The sequence below is a fragment of the Drosophila gunungcola genome, assembly GCF_025200985.1.
Source record: "Drosophila gunungcola strain Sukarami chromosome 3L unlocalized genomic scaffold, Dgunungcola_SK_2 000002F, whole genome shotgun sequence".
Lineage (NCBI taxonomy): Eukaryota > Metazoa > Arthropoda > Insecta > Diptera > Drosophilidae > Drosophila > Drosophila gunungcola.
The window spans coordinates 4,744,582-4,768,295 of record NW_026453178.1 but is presented as its reverse complement, the minus strand read 5'-3'; the positions used below and the strand labels follow the sequence as shown (position 1 = coordinate 4,768,295).

Here is a 23,714-nt window from a genome sequence, read left to right as displayed (position 1 = left end):
TTGGCAAACAATTTCGCAGTCAGTTGAGCTCTCCAGTGGAGCAGTGCAAAGAGCTGGCACAATCTGCGAAAATTCGCTTGAATGGTGAGTGGAATTAACTGAAATACTTTTCTTGGTAGTTTTGAAGAATGAAAAAGTGAAGGGTTTCTTACCGTTTACTGATAATTTCATTTACAAGACGAAGGTAAGTGATTCTATTTTACAAGAAAAGGAGTGTCAAAATATTTATGTGAAAAGTTTTTTGGGATATGCCTTTTTTCTAATGATATAACAAAATAAACACTTTGAATCCATCACTAGCTTATATTTAAATTAAAAAAACCTCCTTTAGCTTAGCCATTAATAGTTTACATTGTGTTAACATATATTAAGCTGAATAAACAGATCAAATTTGATGGTAAAATGATTTTTAAATTTGTAAGTGGGTTTTATCTTAGTTGAAATAAATCATAGATTGCAAATTAAAAAAACATCAATGTAGAGGGTCCAATCCTTTGCAGCATTTACAAAATATTTAGAAAACTACCCAACTGGATGTGGGGCAAATCAGTTCGAGTTCATTTGGGCTTTGGCCACCTTTTCTGGGTAGACGTGTGGAAAATATTGGACAGAAGGGAGGCGTGAGCTGCCTCCAAAATCAACTTGGGCCAAAACCCTTCCTTCCCACTCCACAGCAAGGCATTCAAAAGTGTACAATAAACATTTTTACACGCTGCCTCTGGTTGGGAGGCTATCAAGTTGAGCAGAAAACTTTTGCGCCATTCATGCAGATGTACACGACAAAAAATTGCTAACAAACGGAAATGTGATATACGCGCCACAACCGAAACACACACAAAGGCTAATGGAGCAGGGATTGAAAAGGGGCGTGGTGGGATCAAGGGCGTAGAAGGGGTCTCTTGGCTCAGAGATTTCCTTATTTAAAAAAAACTTTGCGTAGAAAAATACTTTCTTTATTTTATTTACATATAAATAACTTAATACTACCGATTTTTTATCATTTCAAATATCATCTTTCCTTATTCTGAATAAAACTATATTTATTATTAATAGTTTTATTAACACAAAATTTTAAATAAATTTTTAGAAAATATTAAACATATTTACAGCCTGTAAGATGATACGACTCAATTGGTGTGACCCCTTTTTTAACATCCTGCCTACGCCACTGAGTGGGATAGCCATGCCAATTGCTTCTGAAAAATGTATTCTGAATATAAACATCCATTCGGTATAGGTGAGATCTATAGCTACGTGGCAATCGGTCTCGTATTCTTCTCGCTCTCTCTAGTCTATTCAATTTGTTTGTGAATTAAAATGAAGGAAGAAAAAAAACGAGGGACCGGCGGTAAGAAAATACATTCATGCGTTGCATTGTCAAAAGGATTTTTTCTCTTCTCCGGCTTTTGTGTGATTGAAAGACACCCACCTCAACATGGGAAAGGCCCCCTGCTCACCCACTATATTCCATCTTAACTGACACGCTTTGGCGCATCGCTTGATAAGCGCAGGAGGGAAAGGAGTTCTTACTGGAGGCTTTCCTTCGAGTGGGATTAAAAAAATGTTTACATAGAGACGCGCAGGACATTTTAATACCCACAAGAATTTAGGGTAGCAAGGGTATAGAAGAATGCGTGATAGTTTGATGATGCAATAATTACATTAAAATATAAAGCTGGAAATGTGGTTTTTACACTTTGAAAATAAAAACAAGAAACATTTGGTTCGATTGAAATTTAAAGTTTATAAGAAATAGTAAACTTCTATTTTAAATGCTGATCTTTGTGTTTTGATTTTAATTTAATCTCTATTACTTTGCCATAAATGCACCATTTAATAATTTTCAGGAACTAAAAAACTAACTAATTCAAATTAACCTTAAGGTATTTATTATTCGCATTTTAGAAAAATACAAATCTTAGCACAACAGGAAGATCCGGATCCTGTGAGATGGCGAGAAGATTACGAGAACCGGAAGGGATATCGTTACAGGTGCAAAAGGATGATTTGGGGCGAGCTGTTCCCATTTCGACTTCACAGATTTCATTGGCAAACTAATAGTTAACAACAAATATTTTCAATTACTGTTGCTGTCACAGCAAAATCAATCAATTTGCAGCCACAGACACGAAAGCCATTTAATTTCTATTCCCGCACTTTTCCATTTTCCTTATCGGTGGGGATATATTTTAAACGCAAATTGATTTTGTGGCCACAGATTGCAGCGGTAAATGCATTTTACCCAGCATTTCTATTTAATGTTTATTTTTTACAATTTACGATGTCCCCCTTCGGAAATTCCCAACTAATGAGGTGTGAAAATGTGGGAATACAATTTTTGCTGCGCTGGCTATGTGCGCTGCAATTAGAATGAATTTATGGGCGGGCGGACTTGGCCCTGGGTGTGTGGTTGGTGTTAAGGGTAAAGAGATGCGCAAAGTATGCTATAAAAATGGGATTTGCCTGGAATTGGTTGCGGCTTATTTGCTATTCACACCACAACAATGTAAACAATGCCCGGCCCGAGGACACCGCACTCCGCACTCCGCACGCCGCACACCCTCTACCACCCCCCAGCCAATCCACACTCCCTTATCCCCTATATCTCACCACCCATGATGATCTACTTACACCCACAGGCGACAGTGAAAAGCAATAAAACGCTCTGCCCAGAGACAGAGAAGTACTCACAATGCTGGAGCAAATTTGTTGCAAATCAAAACAAATTCCAAGCCGTCGCGCACACAAAAAAGCCACTATTTTGTTGTTTAACTCACACGCAGACTGTATACCCTTACCCCGTAACTGAACAGTTCTAAATACCAAACAAATATGGGTTTTAGTTGTTACTATTTTTTAAATTAAAAAATAAATGGAAGCTAACGTATTTAATTAAAGCCAAAAAGGATTTGCAGAAAAGTGATTTAAAGCCAGCCATTTTAAATGCATACCCTTTCTTTCAAATACCTGGTTTTAAAAATGTTTAAATTTCTAAAAATCTTTGATTAAATGTTTGTTTGAAATTTTGGATAAATTGTCCTAAAATTTTAAGTTATGTAACCCCTTTCATTTTTTCCAAAAATGGCTTTGCAGCAAAGTGACCTATGACCGTCATAGAAAATAACACTCTTTTCGCAAGAAGTCCAGTCAGTCCCACTGACAACAAAAGTCCCACTGTCTAACCGCGTCCACCCACTCACCCTTCAAAAAAGGACTTTGTCCATCAACTTGATGAAATTCCACAACAATTTATGCAATCAGTTGGACACAACACAGAAAAGGAAAAGAAATAATACAAATATGACGGGGGCATGAAAAGGAAAACCGTTTTCTGGTGCAATGCAGGGCCAGGAAATCCCATCCACTAAAATCGCGCAACCCAGTGCACAATCCCTCTTAAGCCTTTTTGAATATTTTTGACACGTGCGCTGCAATTATTTTATTACCCAAACCGCCCATCGCCACCCAACCGTCCACTCTATTGGGTCGTGTGCACTGTGCCACGCCCACTCGATTGCAAACAGAACAACAACAAGGGAGGCGGGTGCCAAAACCAAAAAAAAAAAAAAAAGAAGAATATTCGTATTGAGGGACCGCCAACAATGGACCGGCAATTGATGCAATTCATTGAAAATTTTGATGGCAACTGTTTAGACTAAAATTGCATTAAGTCTCCAAAGGCTTTTGTTGGCAGAAAGTGGAACTGAATGGTTACCCAAACAATTGCCAATCATTTTCGCTTTCGCGCAATTGCATTCACGAATTTTGAACGTGCCCACCAAAATACAAAAAATCAACCTAAATGTTGTTTTAAATACGCGTCTACTCCGCGCTTAAATAATCTATGGAAATTATGGTCGGTGTGTACGCACATACACATATACATATATATTTTAATAATGATGCCATTTGTTTGGCCATAGAATTATTGTTGTGGCTGTTTGTGTTGGCAATAAAATTTGGCTTTGCCACATAATTCAAATTGTTAATCGCGTTTAATGGCGGGCATTTATCAATATTTTCTTCATGTTGCTGAATGCAAATTTTTGTCCTCCAGCGGGGCTGAAGAATGAAATGGCAATACGGGGAAAGGCCTCCTAAAGCCACCCCAAAAATGGGGACTATCACTCCAATTCAAATGGCTCCTTCACTTGGGGTTTCACTGTTGTGTTGACAAAGCCGAAACAAAAATGGCGGCTAAAATGGCTACAAATAAATGTGTGGATAAATAGAAATAATTTCTTTTAGGTGATACTTTGGTGGACTCTGGTACTTAATTTCAAATGAATGTTAATCATAAAGAGAAAAAGGTTTTAGAAAAAACATTAAGTTCGGTTTTTTTGCTAGAAGTAGAATTACACATATCTATATACTTCAATCCCTATAATTCTGTCAAAATATTGGCATTTAATGGCAGGAATGTTAAGTTATATTTTATTTAATAAAAGACTTTGAAACATTGAGTTAACGAACTTTAAATCCTACTTGCTGAAGAATCTTATGACACTTTAGCTTACAATAATTGTCAAAAATTATTTTTATTGCCAAAAATAAATACTTTAGGGTAGTGAACAAAATGCTTTCCATGCCTAAGAACCTTGAACTACAAATGTCATGTTTTTGACATTTTGTTTAATGTCGGTACATTATATTTTTTCGATATTTTTTCTATATTTTCAATATTATATTTTAAGCAGCTCGATACATGATACAGCCTTTTTCATGACAGAGTTACATCCCTACTTAGAATGGGGCGGAAATAAAAGCGCAACGGTCATAGCTGCATCTGATTTGGGGGATGTCCCGCCCTTTTCTGGCCATACAAACCGCCCTTGACTGTGAAGTTTGTCCTGCCCCGGCCAGAACCCCCACCTCCCTTCGTGCTTTTAATGCGCACCATTGTGTCAAGATAAAGGAACGGAAATTAGCACGATAGCAGGAAGTTGCCATCGCCGTTGACGTTGTTCCCGTTCTTGTTCTTGTTCTTGTTCTTGAGCTCCTTCTCGGTCGCTACACAAAAAGCCAAGGAAAGAAGGCCAAGAAGGCAGCGATAATAAAAAAAAGGGGCAGCGGCAGACAACAACAGAATGGGGGCGTGAACAGCCACTGGGAATCGGAATTGGAGTCAAAGTCGGACGGCCACAAATAATAATGAAAACGGAAATGAAATACAATACCCGAGGAATGCCGCAAGAATGGAAATGGTCAACATGGAGATGCCAACGATGTTTTCATGGCAAGGTCTTTCACTTATCAGCCTTCGAGATTTTATGACAAGGAAAGCTGGAAAAGAAAATAAGATGTACTACATCAAAAACTGCAAGGCTCTTTGGAGTAACAAAATAAAGGACTTCTTACCTGTTTAAAAATTCTTAAGTACTTTTCCATTAACTAAAACTATTTTAATAAATCAATGGGTAACATAACTTTTCAAATAATAAGAAAACATAATAAGCACTCAAAAACTCAAGTTAAATGCACATGAACAAAAAGGAAATTAGCAGTAACCAAAAATACTTCAAGCATAAAAATTCCAGGACTCTCTAAGTCAAAAAAAGGTTAAAAGTGTTAAAAGAATTTCACAGAATTCATGACTTTAAGTACCATTCTTTATGCCGCAATTTGTTGGGTCAGCAAAATTCCAAAAGCATTTGCTTAAGCCTCATCCCAAAAAACCCAAACTCAATCTGGCTCTAACAATTGCGAAATTAATAAGCCCAAAGTGTGAAACAACTTTTCGTTTTTTTATTGCTTTTTTAATTGTGGGGATTTTGGTGGGGAAAGAGGCTTCCACTTTTTTTTGTTGATAAACCGCACGCAAATTAGAAGCAAATAAAATGAAAAGAAAGGCCAAGAAAAGTGAATGCTGATTGTCGTCTATTCAGATTATTTTTTCATTTATTACATTTTTGGGGCTATGGTTAAAAACGCAGTTGAGCACTCACACCCACAAAGTCAATTAGGCAAAGCGCCGCTGCCAACAAAGTGAAAACAATTCGCATTTAAATTTGCGCATTCTTAGAAAATTTCGCCGCGAAATCGGGGTGTGATGGGTGGTGTGATTTAGTGGGCGGGGGTGTGTGTAAGTTGCCGTAAAATACGTGCATATTATTGCGCTTATCTAGGAACAAACACGCCCAGGACCAGGACTCCATTTCCCGGCCTGGACCCACAGATGAGGCCTTCTCCTTGATGACGATTTCTGTCTCTCCTTTCTCCTTTCTCTTTTCTCCTCGCTTTTTGTTAAGGGAATTGAATGGGATTGTTGGTGGTCGTATTGTGTGCATTTGTTTTTATGCGAATGTGCCAGTGACAAACCAGCCACATCCACATCCACAGCCACATCCTCCACAACTTCAAACGCTTGGCACCCGCCTAAGCAAGACATCCTTCCTTAAACGTTTCTTGCCTGCCAAATGTTTTCAACGCCGGCACTCGGAGAAATAACTAGGGCCGTACTTGTTTTTAATAATTAAATAAAGAAATACATTTTTTTAACTTATAAAGCTTATTAAAAGAATTCGTGATATGATATGAAGCTTTACAACCCACGATTTGTTAAGCTTAAGATGGTTAAGTATTGTATTAAGTTTATGTCATGCATTTAGAAAGTTTAATAATAATATTCCATTTTTGGATTAATTAATCTTACATACTATATATGTAAATACATCTATTTTCAGTGTATTTATGATTGTATGGCTCATGGTTGTTCAGAGTTTGAGTGTGGTTTTATGTGTGCATTGTATTGGCCTGGCATAATAGACACATTTAATTTTACTATTATGCCTTTTTGTTGTCATCGCATTCGTATAATAAACCGTTTTCGTTCGTTTTCAAGTTTCTGTGGTGGGGCGTCGCAATCCCCATTCTATTTGGTGTCCCATTTTGTCAGTCATTTATTTGATTTTCCTCAGAAAGGATACTAGAAGTGCTTGTGTGTTTGTGTTGGCTAAAGAAATTAGAATTGATCAAGTGGGAAGGTTAAATATATATATTTCATTCAAATGGGGTATGCGTATATCAACAGAATTTAATTCAATTTTAAATTATATATTATATGTTAATTATGTTAGTTCATAAACTTGATTTTCTGAGACAGGTTCTTAAGTTTTATGGTTCATATTAGAGTTTTAGAGCTAACATATAATAACTAAAAATTCAAGGAAATTTATTACAACTTTATTCGTTTTCCCTTAAAATTTGGATTGTGTGCGTGCTTGGAAAACTATATTGATATGAAACCCACTCCATCGTAATCCCCTTCTTATTCAGACAAACATATGCGTTGCAATTAAGAAGTTTAGGCACTTAGCATATATAATCGCATAATAGTTTCAGGCCTGGTGATGAAAGATTATCACATCCTTCAGGGTTTCGGTCAGGACAGGGACAGACACCCCATCAAACTCCTGCTCCAAGCCAGTCCAAGTAGTGAGCTCCACAAGCAATTTGAGTTTGAGGCCTTCTCTAGTCCCCCTTGGCAATAAAAGATGTGGGGGAAAACGGTTGGAATTAATTCTTTCTGTTGATGGGTAATCGGCTTCGTAGAGTTCGCTTAGAGTGGGTTGAAAAACAGCTGTTGGAAATAGACGTTCGAATTGATTTATTCCCTTTTTTAGAGAACATTTAAAACTATCCAGGTGTAAACGAATTTCTGATTGATTTGGTAGAATTAGATACATTCTTAACTGAACAGTCATGTCGTTTGGAGCTGTTATATCCAGGCTAATAGTAAAAGGCTCATGATTGAGACGATGCTGTTTAGCCACAAGATGGCGACGCAGGAATTGTAAATTATTTCGCTGTGATTGAAGCAGCTGCTGGTCAATCAGATTGATGAGATCCGTTTTCACGCTTTCCTCATAAGTCATTAAGCGACTTACTGTGACATTAATTATTTTAGGGGAAAGCCTTTCTTCTCCATTTTTAGAAAGATTCTCATTTTCATAACTCTTTAAAATTTCATTCAAGCGAAAGAGTAGCGATCGGTAGATAGGATCTCTAAGGTTAGCCGTGGCCAAGCCCAGCATACTTGGTTTATTAATCGCATTTCCATTTACAGCCAGGTTTAGTTGACGACAGATGTGAATATAATTATTTGCTATCATTTGTCCAGCTATTGCTAAGCTATTCAAATAATTTTTAACATTGTCATTCAGCACTTCGTTAATTTGACTTTTGAGGTCTTCTATTGTGAGGTCTATGATGTGTCTTACAGCTTCACTGTTTAAGAAGGTGCCTTGATAAGGAACTCCACCGGTTGTCATCAGGGGCGGATCAATCAGATCCATCGATATTTGACCCGTTGCCCAGTCTTCCATGGTTAAGGCAGCCACAAATTGCTTTAGGTTGTAAATATATAATTTAACGTTCTGCAAATGGGGACCCAAAGCTAACTGATTTCTATATATGACTTCGTCGAGAGGTCCTCGAAAGGAGACCAAACGATCGCCATCTATAATAATGTGATCATTTAGACGCTCCTTTCCTTCTTCACGGGATATAATCAGGCGGTTTATCAGATAGTTCCAGTGTGAATTAAGTTCCAAATCCAGACTTAGATAAGCCAACTCTCTTTTGTTATCAATAATGAGGGGATCTGCAGACATGGTTTCCTCTTCCGGCAAAGATGCCCTGGGCTTAAGAAACCCCAGAAGAAGATCCTTCCATCTGCGTTTGGGTGTCACCATTCTGATGGGAGTCAACTGATGCCAGGCAACTTCCTGAGCCGCCAGGATCACCTCCTTCTCGAAATAGACCTGTGGCAGCACCTCGTACATGGCTGGCATTCGAAGATCTTTGGTATCCTTCCTTTCGGCCACTGTCAACTGGAGGGCGTTCACGAAGAGCAGGGGATGAAAGTGCATCCTGGCATAGCAGGCATTTTGCTGGAAGGAAGTCCAATCCTTGGCCAAGACTAAAAAACGATAGACTCCAAGCAGGTTCTCAGGCATTTCCTCGTCCAGTTGACTAAAGATGCCAAAAGGCCGCGGCACTCGATTCTGATGTACACGCTCCAGAAAGTCTTTTAAATATCTCCAGGAGCCCTGTAAGCGAAAACAATATTTAATTATTTCTATTAATTTATAAAATAGCGACTATTCGACAAAAAGAAAACTTAACAGCTGTTTCGTTTCATTTTAGCCACATAATATTTCCTTGTTATAAAGCTTAAAAAAGGTATTTAAACTCAAATTTTTGATACTCTGAACAAGATTTCCTCAAAACTAGAGCTTGATGGAATGTTTTTCATTTCGGGTAGATAAAATCCGTTTAAATTCATTATAGCTTATAGTGGTTTTTTTGTCGAGCAGTTTAATTATTATAGACGTAAATCCATGTTATTTATTTTGTTTTTAATTTAAATGTAAACTTTTGCATTTGATATTTTTATAAGAATGCAGTATAATAATAATCCATCCATATCGGTGTTATTTATTTTCTCTGCGCGCTTACTTCTTTATATTGCCTTGGATCTTCGTTAAGTTGGCTGCCCATTGCTATGAGTTCCTCATGTAGCAAAGGTTTGTGCACTTGCAACAGCAAGTCCAATAGGAAACGTTGACGACCTTGCCACTGATTCAGCTCCGTGCGGACACTGGATGACCCTGGGTTCCATCTCAGTGGAGACAACCTCCAAGAATTGTCGAAACTTATTATTCCATTTTCGAAAGCGAGAAAACAAAGGCAAGCGTACATTAATCTTAACATTTTTGCGCAGACTGATCACTGAATATATAGACATATATTCTTATATGCTATTCTGAGCAAAAGCTCGTCTTGTTGCTTGCAGATAACACCTAATGGTATTGGTTATCTCTGGTGTCAAATCTCCTAGGGAAAGCAATTAAAGTCTTAACATTTTGCCAATAAGTAATCTGTCATACACTTTGTATTTTAATATATCATTTTAAGTTTGTCATTTTTTTTTAGATAAGACATAGTGGATTTGATTAGTAGTATTAATACGGTTTCAGAGCATGAAATAACTTTTGGCTTGTAGGTAAATCGTGGATGTCATATAACCCTTTTTGCTTTAGAAGCCGAATAGTATGATAATAATAATTACAATTACGCATCAGAATATATATAAAACAAATTCGTTTTTATTGCCTCAACAAGAAGAATTATTAAATATACAAAACCCAAAGACCTCCAATAAAACATTGCCGGCATACAAAGATTCGATGAACAATTAAAGTTAATGGAAATGCTAAGCTAATTAAGTCTTTGTTTTTAAGCCAATGTCGCGAGCTTGGATGAAATCTTCATGGTGCATATCTGAAATAAATTCTTGTTTAATAAAGTACATTTCAGAATACAAACAAGATGCTTACTTACGTTTTAAGAGTTATGGGTTATCGGGTTAACTCGATCAGAAGATTCTGCTTCAGCTTTTCTTTGGCAATTTCTGAGATGATAGGCAATGGAGTACTGGTTAGCGATGCATCGATGGGAACTGATTGAGTCGTCGGATTTCCTTGGTTTCCCAAGACTAGGCGTTAAACTAGTTAAACTTATAGGTGTACTGGTATCTAAGCGGAGAGGTCTCCCGGAATGTTTCGGTGTCGGAGCCATCGTCCTCATCCCCCGATGAGGGCGGCGTCTCCAGCATGGGCATGGACAGGTCCAGGTAGGCGTCGTTCGGGTTGCTGCTGGCCTGCTGCAGGATCCCGTCGAAGCTCTCCACCAGCTCGGCGAAGGTGGGCCTGGCACAGGACTCGAAGTGCCAGCACTGCCGCATCACCACGTAGATGTTCAGCGAGCACTTGGCCGGCTTCTCCATGCGCTGGCCCGTGATCAGGTAGCTGTAGAGCTCCTCGGCGGACAGGATCTGCGGGTACGGCTGATCCCCGTACGTCATGATCTCCCACAGCAGCACTCCGTAGCTCCACACGTCGCTCTGCGAGTCGTACTTCTTCTCCTGCAGCGACTCAGGGGCCATCCACTTGATGGGCAGCCGTCCGTTGGTGTTCTTGCGGTAGTACTCCGTATCCTGGATATCCCGCGCCAGGCCGAAGTCAGCTATCTTCATCACGTAGCCATCGCTAACGAGGACATTGCGGGCGGCTAAATCCCGATGGATGCACTAAAACCAGATCATATATAAATACTTATTTAAATTTTTAATTTCCTCAATAAAATATTTGAAAAACTTGAAGATTTAAAAGCGCAAATAAGACAGTGCAAAATTGTTGCTGAAAGTGTTTACCGAAACTAGAAATTATGCCTAATGATGCCAAGCTCATATCTTTAATAAGTTTTTAACTACACTCAACTCAACTTCAAATCCATAAATATGTTACTTATTTTTAAATTAATTGCGGAACAGAAAAATACTATTTAATTCATAACAAGCCTGAGTTTTGAGCACCAATAAGAATTATTTTCTAGCCCTATATCAGATTACAAGATTAATGAAGTGCCACAAAACAACAAAATCAAAATACGTTCAATTATTTTGAAAAGTAATCTAATTGCTATGCATACAAAGTTAATGTAGGTATTTATGAAATTGTACAACAAATTAATTAGTTGTTGAGTTCTACATATTATAAGTCATTAAAAAATGAAATTGTACAACAAATTAATTAGTTGTTGAGTTCTACATATAATAAGTCATTAAAAAATGAAAAAGGATTTTTGAAGAAAACATATTTCTTAATTTGTTTTTAGTGCTCCAAAGAGCTTAATAATACTTAAAAGCCCATGAACTTACCCGTCGAGAGGCGAGGTACTCCATACCGCGAGCGATTTGAAAGGCGAACTTGGTGAGCTCCTTTTCGCCTAGTTGCTGGGAGGGAATCAGGGGTCTGTCGTCCAGGTAGCCGTCGCTGTCGCTTCGCCGCTGAGGAGCACCCGGGCGGTTCTGCTTGAGGAAGTCCTTGAGGTTGCCATGCGGAGCATACTCCACGATGACCCAGAGTGGACCGCCCTGGCTGCAGCAGCCCAGCAGGTTGATGATGTTGATGTGCTTGCCAATCATCTTCATCACCTCCATCTCGCGCACCAGGCTGGCCATGTCCGTGTCCGTGTGCTCCTCCTTGACCATCTTGACGGCCACAATGGTCTCGGCCAGCTGCGGACTCCGGGGCAGACCCTCCGCCTCGGCCATGACCACGCGTCCAAAGGCGCCCTCGCCCAGGATGGAGCCCAGGGCAAGCTGCTGCCTGGGAATCTCCCAATTCGAGTCCAGCGGGAACTCGTACTCGTTGAATCCCTGGGCAGGATCAGCGCCGCCAGTGCCCGTCGTAGAAACGGTCGTTCTCTGCTTCTCGATCCTGATCACCGGCATCTGCAGATCCCCGGAGCTGCAGCCACTGCCCTCGTCTCCGCCTGGACGGTAGATGATCACCTTCTTGGTCCACTGGTGCACCGTTTCGATGCGCAGCTTGAGAAGCTTCTCCCGCCGCAATCGCCGCAGCATGAAGGTTATAAAGGCGCTGCCAAACAGGAACAGTGCCACCACTGTAATGGCCGCCAGTGTAAACCCAAGCGGATGGGCATGGAGCAGGGCGTAGATCTCCAGCGGCGGCAGAGGACTCACCACCCGCAGGTAGACACTGGAGTTGCTCCCGCCCAGGCCATTCGAGGCCAGGCAGGTGTACCAGCCCTCCTGGTCGTAGGTCACATTGCGCAGGGCCAGCACAACGGAGTCGTTGGTCACAGTGAAGTTGAGGCTTTGGAACTTCAGCGACTCAAGGCCGTCCAGCGAGGCGTTCCGGAGCACCACCCTCTTCCAGCTGACCGTGGGATGCAGATCGGAGTACACGGTGCACTTCATCACCAGGCTGCTGTTCACCTTGACGGTCTGGTTCTGCGGTACAACGATAATGGGAGCGGATCGGGTGCGATCGTTGACCTTGACACTGAAGTCAAAGTGGATGCAGCCCCAGGCATTGCACACTTCGCAGGTGTATTTTCCCGAATCCTCGCTGGTGGCCTCCACAAAGCGCAGTGTCCAGTTCTTCTGGATGTAGACACCCAGTTCGCGGTTCAGTGGTTTCTTGTCCTTTGTCCAGGTGATGTTCGCTTTCTTGCCAAAGACGGGACAGGCCAAGGTCACTGTATTTCCGGATAACGAGTGCTGGAGGGGCTTCAGATCTTTTTTGAAGACAGGCGGACCCTCGCCATCAGTGGCATCCGCTGCCGTATTATCCGCCTCCTCATCGGCATCTTCGGCATTGGAGGAAGTGGGTGTGGGAGTGGCCTGAGTAGTGCTAGTGGTTCCTCGAGGTGTGGTGGTATCCAGAGGACTGTACAGATCCAGATGGGCGGCGGCCACAGTGCGTCCGACCTGGTTCTCGGCAATGCAAATGTACCAACCGCCATCCTCCTCGATGACATTTCCCAGAGGAAGCAACTGCGGCTCGTCCATCCGGGTGGTCATGCGGATAAAGTCCACTGGGAGCTGGGAGTGATCCCTCAACCGCTGCAGAACCTCATCGATGTTGTCAACGTGTTCGTTGTGCAACCAAGTGATCTTCGGCTCCAGGGCAGAGTCCTCCAGGAGGCACTCAATGTTCACATTGTCCCCAAGGGCAATGCTGGCATTCCGGGGATATCCCGGCTTCAACATGGGCACCGAGTGACTCCGGCTGACCACCTCCAGCTCGGTGGGATTGCTCCTCTGGCAGTCCTGCTGCACACACAGCTCACAGTGATAGCTTCCCGCATCGTCTGGCTGCAGTTGACCGACCGTGAGTGACCAGCGCTTAAGCTTGATCCGGCCACGACCGCCCAGGATTTGAGTGTCATTGTGCAGCCAGGATATGTTCACTCCGGTGGCCTCCGGATCCGTGGGACTACAGCTCAGCTGGAAGAGACCACCGGCCGTCCGTTGGACGGTTTTGGGCAGTGGTTGCAACAGCTTCAGGGACCGGTTTGCATTCAGCGGCTGAAAGAAGAGATCGGACTCCGGGATAGCCTGTGCAGCTTCCACCTTGGCAAAGCTGGCTATGTCATTGCCCACTGACTCCTGGTGGCCCACAATCAGGGAGATATTGTACCATCTGTTCTGGCCATCCAGGCAGCCATAGTTGCCCGAATTCCCGGACTGGGCTCGTTCCAGGCGCAAAAGGAAACCTTTCAGTTGGAATTTATCCTGATAGAACCATTTGGCAGTGGGTCGGATGCACTGCAGCGTGATGTCCATGTCGGAGAGGAGGTGCCGCTGGCGGGGACTGCTCTCCGCAGTGACATCAATGTAGCAGCGGTGATGGTCAAAATCGCATCCCAGGTCCGGAGTCGCCGAGACGAGCGCAATGATCATCAGCGTGATCGGCACTTTTGCCATGGTTTACGTGGATTCTCTTGAGTTCAACAGCCACCAAGAGATCGTATTTAGATGGGCACAAACATGTATGGGTATACAGTTGCGCTCAGAATAACAGATCTTCCAGGCCTTTACTTATTTTTAATTCCACTCTTTTAATTTAAGTGTCCTCCAGCTATTGAAAATAAATTTAAAATAATTTATTAAATCTTAGTTATGTTTGATCTGAAAATTATAAACAAATAATGTTTTCTTATTACTTATAAGTCAAATTGGAAAGTAATTTATTAAAACTAAGTTAAATTTAATCAGTAAATAAGAAACAAATAAAGCTTCCTTATTATTTATAAGTCAAATTGAAAAATCAGTAAACTAGAAACAAATAAAAATTTATTGTTATTGTTAAATTGGAAAGGCTTAAGAAAACCTGATATTTTATTTAGGGTACCAAAATTTGTAGTCATCTATAAGTTAAATAATGCTTGCTCATTGTATAAAAATTTAAATCTTGTAACGTTAAGTAAGAATATTACTGAAATCTTTTCAATCGAGAACGATAAATAGGTAAGACATTAAATTGCAAGAAGTGTTTAAGGAATTTCACTTTTTGATTACTTTGCTTTTCTGTGCTATTGTCTTAACCGCAGCTGTAAGTGGATCGCTAAATATTGCCAAATCTCCGGTTCTCCCTTTCCCTCTCTTTTGATCGCCCCTTCAATTGCCTCTCTGTGTCATTTTATTTATTTATTATTATTGTTTAATATTTTATTGCCAACACGGCACACAGCCAAGTCGAGTCTGTCCGCACCAATATGCAAAAATCCAAAGGAGAAGCAGCAGAAAAAAAAACGAAGACTGTGTGCCTTGCCTCCGTAATGAGCTCGACGACGTGGTCGAAGCCACTGGATTGCCGGACACACTCGTTGCCACCCACTCCCGATCCCAATCCCATTCCCAATCCCAATCCCATAGGGGCTCTCCATTATAACTTGTCTATATTCGACAGTCGCCAAATGCTGTTGCTGTTGCTGGTGCGGCATGCGCTTCTCGATTTCCATTCAACAAAAAGCCAAACAGTTAGAAACTCACTTAGCAATTTGTTGAAATCAGTCGGTACAGTGGTTAAACACACTTCAGTTGTATTTAAGTACTTGCGTTGCACTTTGAATGCAAACAGTCAAGGTGCTAAAGAATTGGAACGTCTTAACGAGAAATACCGAAATGATGCATTCAAAAATATAAATATCACCTTAAGCAAATTTTAAATGCTCTACCAAATAGGGTCTTTAAGTTTTTCTCTCTAATAATTCTAATAAAATTTGAAAACAAATATACAAATAATCTTAATCAGCATGTGAAATTATAAAATTAAATTGCATTTCAATTTTATTAAATACGAAGTGAGGGACAAAGGAAGTGTAAAACACAACAGCTTTTTCGGTTACTCCAAGTCGCTAAATATTTACCAAATAAACATAAACAAGATTAATGGTTAACGATGATATGCAAGTCTAGCGTGAATCCCCAGATTTGTTGACGCTGTGAATGCAAGTTTGGTGGAACAGCTACTTCAAAGTTGTTAGCACAATCTAAAAGCCGGGCAAAAAAACACAGAAATTTAAAACTCTGGTTTAAAGGAAATTCCCTATACTAATTTAATTAGCTTACACCAATTTCAAAGCTTTTCTAAAACAAAACTATTGGTTTATACCGTTCTAAAAAAAAATCTACATTGTTTCTATGAAGTGTTAGATATTGTATTCTCTTTACAACCAAAATGATTTTAAACCACTGTGCCGTTTAATGAATTTATTTTATTGTTTGTAAGGCTTGCGACAACCGTTGTGATTGTGATTGTCATTGTTGTTGTTAATATTGTGCTAGTGCTACCAGTAATTGTTGTTTTTGTTATAGCCGATATTGCCGCTAGCCGTTTGACTTCAGGCCCGATTTATGTATGCACACGCGTCGCAGGTTTTAATTTATTCAATTCCTTTTTTCTCATTTGTTGCCAAATACGAGTCGATCGCTGTATTTGAAGTATGTATTATTGCCATTCTTATTTAATTTTTTTTCCCATTTTGTCAATCGTTCAATACATTCGGTTTGAAGCCAGCGCGCACATGGCCAAAATCGTTTAGCTAACACCTTTTTATCTTGTGAATTATTATTATTCGATTTGACAATTTAACTTGGTCTTTCAAATGGAATTTTGCATTTATATATTAAATTTATTTTTCAGTTGCAAACATTTTATATGGCAAAAGCTGGCGGAAGTGTGGTTTTAACGTCAAAGATAACGAATTAAAAGTTAAAATCACTTTTAAATTATTGTTTGCCTTTTTGTCATAGGGTGTTTTTGGCTTAAAATATACTGTTTAAATGTATCACTTCAAAATTGCCTTATTTATCATTTTTCAAATCTTTTTTTTTTTTTTTAATTAAATTATTATTGATTTCCTTTATTTATCTTATTTCTTTATCTTTACTTCGGAACATATTCACAACAGCTTTTTGGTAAACATTTTTGTTTCTTCTTTTTCAGTTGATTTTGAACTTTTGGCTACACTTGACATGATTTGTATTTATTTTACTGCTGGAACATTTCGCTCTTAAATTATTTTTTTTGTCGGCTCTGTTTTTGTTTTACTGGTGCGCTTGTCAGTCCCAGTGGGAATATAATTCTTGTCTGCCTTGCCACAACCCCAAATCTTTGACCAAAATATCACGTTCTTTGTCTTTTATTTGCGAGGAGCTGGGGCAGTCAAATGAGACCACAAAAAGCATTGTCACCATGTTTATTCGCCTGTCAATCGCTTATGGGTCTTGGATAAAAATCTTGAATCTTAAATCTTGAAACTCGGCAAGGGTAAGGGGCAAGGCGCCTTGCATTTCCGCTTCGTTGCCAACTTTTATTTGCCTTTAACAGGCAAAAAAAAAAAACGGGGAGAAGTATAGGGAGTGGGGGATCCACTTCCGTTGCACTAACCGTAATCCGTAAAGTTTGTGGGAGGAATCGAGCGAAGCCAACCGATTGGCTTGAATGTGCGCAAACAACTGAAAGTAACGATCGAACGGAAGAAACTTTTTTTTTTACGAGGCATAACCCGAACGTGCCGAACCGATCTAACCGATCGAACCGATCCCATCCGATCCGATACGATCCGAGCCGAACCGAACGATTCTCGGTAATGGTGTTTGCCAGGATCCTGAGACCATAGCTACCTGATCGAGGTGGTCTCGTCTCCCTCCCGCATATTGCAATTGTTTTTTTGTTTTTCGCTGGTAATTGTACTTTTCCTCAGCGGTTTCCTTTCTTTCTACTGCTGCTCGGTTCTTCTTGTTGGTTTTATTCTAAGCATGTTTGCGGTGGCTTCGACTCGTTGAAATTCTTTATTATCTGGCCTTCGGGTAGGGAACCCTGCCTGTGCTGTTTGTTTGCTTGGCGGCTTAATTTATGCAAAAGAAAATGTGTCCATTGTCTTAGTGGTGTGCAGCAGTACGTGCGCATGCGCGGTAATCGCATATCAATAAGGAAATATCCGTTACGTGACTGATATCCAAAAATCCCAGTCGCTGGCTCCCGCATAGATCCAAATCCTGATCCAGATGCCAGGCACGTAAACTACCCAAAAATAGTTGAATGCATTTTCGTTGCACTTGTTGAGGGCGATGGGAACCCAACATGAAACAGTAGGAAAAACGGGTGGGATAGACTAACTGTCCAACCTGGCTACCAAGTAGATGGCATACCTAAAGACCATTTCCGGTGAATATAGGAGCCAACTCACTTGATGTCTTAATTTAGCCAGAGCCTCCTCAACCACCACCATGTTCGCCGAGGTCGGAATGCGATGGATTTCGGCGCCGCGGGAGTGAAATAAAATTGTGTAAGCATTGTAACATAAAAATCACTTGTTTTCTAGCCTTGTATAAATTTCAGATCCTTTCAGTATTAAATAAATTAAATTGCGTCATTTCTAGAGACGGATTTAAGGGCTTAACACACAGTATAAGAAACTTGGCTACATGTGTTTTTTTTTTACGACTCTTACTTTTGCCTTATTATGAATTCTGGGTGTCAGGATAATAGCAATAACATCACATCCACAAAACTGTAGTGTAGTTCTTCATTTATCCTTCCATGATCTGTCTTAAGTGATCCCTTCTAGTCAAAAATGCAATAAAAAATAGCAAGCAAATCATTCCGGATTCGTATTTATGTTACAACATTATAAAAACAAATTCGATTTTAATGTTTTATCAAGAAAAATTAAGAAATATACAAAACCCAAGGACTAGCGCCTCCAAAAAAATAATTTGTCTGATTTACACAGTTACGAAATACAGTTAAAGATAATGATAAAGTTAAGCTAATTAAGTCTTTTTATTTAAGCCAAGGTCGCGCGCTTTGCTACAAACTCCCTGGAGTTCTTCTCCTTGTTGGTAAAGCGAACATATCTGTCATAAAATATTGAATATAAGTAAAATAATCAAACCAAATAAGACAAATATACTTACGTTTTGTGATATTTTGCCACATCGGAGGCACTGAGGGAGGGTCGTGTGGTTTGGAAGGACTCGATCAGGTGTTTTTGCTTCAGCGAGATTTTCTTTGGCAGTTTCTGGGAAGGCAAAAGAGTAACAATAGAGGTTAACGATTTCCAAAGTAATTGGTCGCGTGAGACCAAGAACTATTATCAATAAGGAAATTTGTGGCCGGAAGTGGTATGAGCTAGCTCTCACTAAGATCCGAGTTCTTATATAGATGCAAGGCACGTTAACACATTTCGGCAGCACTTGTTGCTGCGATTTAAACAATTCCAAAACACAAGAAAAAATCTTATCAAAATCTATCGTCCAAGAAATTTTTATAACTAATCTTCAAAACCGTTTTCAGTGCAACACATTTTCAACTCACCTCGTGTCCGAATTGAGCTATCGCCTCCTTAACCGCCGCCATGTTCGCCGAGGTCAAAATGCTCTGGATATCGGCGCCAGTGTAGTTCGAAGTTCTTCCCGCAAACCACTCGAAGTCAACGCACTCGTCAAGGCTGAGGGTCGAGCTGAGGGCCTCGAAGATGCGTACCCGGGCCAGCGGATCCGGTAGCGGACACTCCACCAGGCGATCAATGCGTCCGGATCGCAGGAGTGCCGGATCTAGGAGCTCCGGCCTGGAGGTGGCTGCTATCACGGTGACACCCTGCAGACCCTCAACGCCATCCAGTTCGGTGAGCAGTTGGTTGACCACGCGATCTGTGACCCCCGTGGAATCGTGCCCACGTTTCGGAGCCAAACTGTCGAATTCGTCGAAGAAGAGCACACATGGTCGGGCACTGCGGGCCCTGTTAAATAGGTTGCGAACGTTCTCCTCGCTCTGTCCAATGTATTTGGCCAGCAGCTCGGGGCCCTTGACCGAAATGATGCGCAGGTTCCACGATGTGGCCATTTGGGAGACCAGGTAGGTCTTGCCGGTACCCGGTGGTCCGTACAAGAGTACGCCGGCCTGATTGCGCAGCGGTGAGGCATTGAAAATGCTCGGATACTGCAAAAGAATATAGCAATTATAATAAACATATAACATAGAGTTACTTTTTGTTAAAATCTCACCCGTGATGGCCACATAAGGACCTCTTCTAGCACCCCCACAACTGATTCCAGTCCAGGCACCTCCTCGACGCGCATTTCATTAGCATCTGCATCGCTGCCAGCCTTTTGATTGCTCTGAATGCCCTGCAGGCAGTATGAGTTTGTGTGCTCCAAAGACTCAATAAGCTGATCGTTAGTCAAAAGTGGCTGGGCCTTGCCTAAAAGCAACAGAAAAAAAAACAATTCAATAACAACAATTCTTGGAACTTTTGCTAATTAATTGGTTCAATAATTCAAATTAAACAATAAGTATGCACAATGCCATTTTACGAATGCGTGCAAATATCATATAGTTCAGAATAGAATTTATCTACAAAGTTGAAACTAGAGATGGCTTGAAACATTGTATACAAATATGTGCTTACTTATGCGATAGGCGTAAAAGATTGCACGCTCCACGAACTGCACAAGATCGCACTTTCGATAGCCCTCCGTGAGGTTGGAGAACTTGACGAGATCCAGCTCCTTGGACACGTTGATGTGGCTGCACAGCTCTCGCAGAATAACCTCCCGATCCACCCGTTCCAAGCTGGGCAGACGAGCAACCGTTTGGAAGATGTGTCTGCCCCTGGGTGAACTTAGCCGCTTGTTAAGTGTCTGTAGTTCGTTTACGGTGGCGATTACCGCAATGGCATTATTGCTGGTGTACTGGACGATCAACTGGTGCACTGTGTCCGCCATGCGATTGTAGTACTCGCCATCCTGACTGGACTGCTCCCCAGCGGAATGAGCCAGCACATCCAGGTTCTCCAGCACCACAATGGCAGGGGCATGCTGAAGACAGCTGGTGAAGATGTTGCGAAGATCCTTCTGGATAGACTCCGTCTTGCGGCCTTTGCTTCGTGAGCCGTAGAAGAACTCGAAGTGGCAATAGTCAGGTTTGCGCGACAGCTGGTCAAGGATGCGCTCCACGAGCACGGTTTTGCCAGTTCCGGCTGCACCAGTCAATAAAACATTGCACTGCCGCATCACGGAGTTATCCGCATTCAGGCAAAGATTCATTCGCAGTTCTTGGACCACCTGATCCACAATTTTGTCGTACTCTGGTAGCCGGATTAGATCCTGGACGCTTAATGGCGACGTCGGTGGCGTCTGCTCCTTGATGATCTCGCTTACCGGACGCACCAGATCTGCCGCATAGATCTTCGACTCCTTCAGGAACTGAGCGTCCACGACGCAGTAGCGAAAGTGTTCTGGCAGGATGCCAACAGTAACCAGCACATCGTCCTCAAGCCGTACCACCTCTTCCTGGTTAAAGAGCATCGGCTTCTTCTGAGTTCTCTCAATTACAAACCGCTTAAATGCATTCTCGATGATCTTGTAGTGCGTCTTCTTGTTGGCAAACAGCTCTATTTTCTCTACAAAGTTTACCACGGTCGTTTTGGGCCTTAGGACAACTCGTTCGAGTTCATTGATACCCAGCAACTTCATCAGATTAGCATTCAGTTCGATAGATGGATGAATGGTGCCGGGCAGATCGTCCTCCAGATCCTCATCCACTGTGCGCACCCGCACATAATAGTCCTTGTCACCGGCAGTGTGCATGCAGTAGAACAGATCCAGGTCGAAGAACTCTGGCAGATGCTTTCGGTTCACATAGACATCCGACTCCTGCGCCTGCTCCCGCCAAAGACCACGAATCACACGGAACTCGAAGCTACGTGAGCTCTCCCTGCGCAGATCCTTCTTGAGGCGTTCCATGTGATCCTGGCGCTTGTTGCGCTGCAGCTTGTTCTTTACATTGGACACCGTGGAGGAGTGGGCCAATGGCGCGGGCTTATCAGCCATTTCATCCTTCACCTGAGCAGTAGTTTTACTTCTAGACAGTTTTGAGTTTTCCTCGACGTCACCATTAGAGGTTCCATTGGTCAGTCCCTTGTACAGGTTGGGCGCCACTACTAGCTCCGTATTGTGATCAATTCTGCCGTAGTTCATGTGCGGCTTCAGGCGATCTGATAAATAGGTATCGAGATTAACACAAAAGTAGTCTATTGTATGGCAATTATTTACCCACTGTCAGCGCCACTTGCATGGACTTGTTAATCCAAACAATTAAGATCTGGGTGGAGTTCACAATGCGGGTTTGCTCCAGCACGCTGCCCGAGATCTTTTCGGTGCTCAGCTCCTGCAGAAAAAAAGGATATTGTTAAAATGTTCTATTAAAATCATTTTCTTGGCCTAAGAAATTGGATTTTTATTCCGACGAAAAACTAAAGTATGTTTTTATGTGACTAATCGTTCGTCTGTTTATTACTAAGGCAGCTAAGATAAACTTCTATATATCATATAATCTTATTGCGTTGTACTGTCGTGGTAACAGAATATATTTTGTTTTTTTTCCAGTATTTTATAACATTTGTATCTGTCAAAAATTTAAGAGACTTTATAACAAGAGCTGATTTAAATGTTGTTAACTCTACATTCTTTATGATAATTATCTAAAGCGGTTCGGGGTCAGTCAGTCTAAACTACATTAAGGTAATTCATGGACGAACCCCCTTTCTAGGAGCATTTTAAATTCAATTTCATATAAATTAAATGCAAAAGATTAAAGCTTAATAAGAAACGGACTCTATTAGCTCCTGATTAATCTAATCCAATCCAAACCAATCCAATCAGCAGGTCAATGGCAATGCCGGCCAAGCAAGCAATGGCATTATAAATAAAGACCAGGCGCACGCCCGCGCCAAATGCTAATCCGATATAAACGGACTCGTCTATTTATAAGCTGACCGCCGCAACTGTCACTCACAATGATCTCCCAGTCCTTAGACGAGACGGGGGTGACGTGGACGCTGCGCAGGTTGAGAACGTCAGCGATGAGCGCACACTTGACCAGATCATTCTCGTGCAGACCTACGGCAAGAATGGGTAAATGGATGAGATGGTTGAAATGGCTGAGATGCGCGAGAGGTACGGGGGCAGATGGCCGGAGTCCAATATTACGGCACATTGGCAAGCGATGCACATCCGGTCGTTAAGTAATGGCTTACCGATCTCCTTGGCCGCCCTGGCATTGATCCCAATCTCGGTGTCCTTGATGCCGCCGCCGCCCTTCTCCGGCGCCCAGGAGGCGTAGTGCACCCGGCCATTATACTGCAGACTCAGGCAGCCCGTATCCTAATCAGAACGGCCAGCCGGATTAATCTTTGGCTTATCTAATCTGCATGGAAGGGAAGGCGGTGGACTTTTGGACACTTACATAGGTCGAAACGACGCCGTAGTACTGGTCCGGCAGCACCACAAAATTGCTCCTGATGGGCCGATAAACAACCTTAAAAGTGCGTTTGAACATTCTCGACGTGGACGTGTGCTTGGTGCGGTTCCCGGTTTAAATCATTTTCACACTGAATTTTCCGCTCACTGCGGAATTTGCTCCTTCTCTATTAGAGATGGAAGTTTTCCTCGTCAGCTGTGCCGATAGTTGCAACAGGTGAACCAGCTGTTTAGTGATGGCCAATTTACAACTGTTCTCACTGGTCGCTGTAATTACTGCACCTCTTTAAAACGCGAAAGTTTGAAAAATATCTTATTTTAATAAAAAATATCTTAGATAATTTAAATTTGTAAATATACTTTTTAGAAAAGAGTTCTAATGATCTTCTATTAAATTTTTTAAGCTAGGTCATGGGACGCTTACTTTCGTTTACTTCTACTTTAACATAACGCTTAATACTTTAAACAAGATTTCGGCTTTAACGTAGAGTCGACAATCAATATTCCACCAATGCTTTCAATTACCATAATATATTTATATAAATGTTTTAAAAACGAACCCTTTCAAAAA

The 23,714-nt window shown here is 41.4% G+C and overlaps 3 protein-coding genes across 3 annotated transcripts; all 3 read right to left on the bottom strand.

Moving 5' to 3' along the window:
* Positions 1–6,976: 6,976 nt before the first annotated feature.
* LOC128257310 (fat-body protein 1) lies at positions 6,977–9,714 on the bottom strand. Its single transcript, XM_052988268.1, has 2 exons — positions 9,460–9,714; positions 6,977–9,050 (listed from the first exon to the last, which is right to left on the bottom strand). Exons 1-2 carry the CDS (start codon positions 9,712–9,714, stop codon positions 7,338–7,340), a joined length of 1,968 nt encoding a protein of 655 aa, XP_052844228.1. The 3' UTR covers positions 6,977–7,337.
* A 373-nt stretch (positions 9,715–10,087) lies between these two features.
* LOC128257308 (fibroblast growth factor receptor homolog 2) lies at positions 10,088–17,552 on the bottom strand. Its single transcript, XM_052988267.1, has 4 exons — positions 17,268–17,552; positions 11,723–14,453; positions 10,345–11,092; positions 10,088–10,284 (listed from the first exon to the last, which is right to left on the bottom strand). The coding sequence occupies exons 2-3, from the start codon at positions 14,297–14,299 to the stop codon at positions 10,511–10,513; spliced, it is 3,159 nt and encodes a 1,052-aa protein (XP_052844227.1). The 5' UTR covers positions 14,300–14,453; positions 17,268–17,552; the 3' UTR covers positions 10,088–10,284; positions 10,345–10,510.
* A 928-nt stretch (positions 17,553–18,480) lies between these two features.
* LOC128257474 (uncharacterized) lies at positions 18,481–23,320 on the bottom strand. Its single transcript, XM_052988492.1, has 9 exons — positions 23,130–23,320; positions 22,921–23,047; positions 22,680–22,783; positions 21,938–22,052; positions 20,293–21,879; positions 19,889–20,085; positions 19,200–19,823; positions 18,800–18,903; positions 18,481–18,739 (listed from the first exon to the last, which is right to left on the bottom strand). Exons 1-9 carry the CDS (start codon positions 23,220–23,222, stop codon positions 18,670–18,672), a joined length of 3,021 nt encoding a protein of 1,006 aa, XP_052844452.1. The 5' UTR covers positions 23,223–23,320; the 3' UTR covers positions 18,481–18,669.
* Positions 23,321–23,714: the final 394 nt, after the last annotated feature.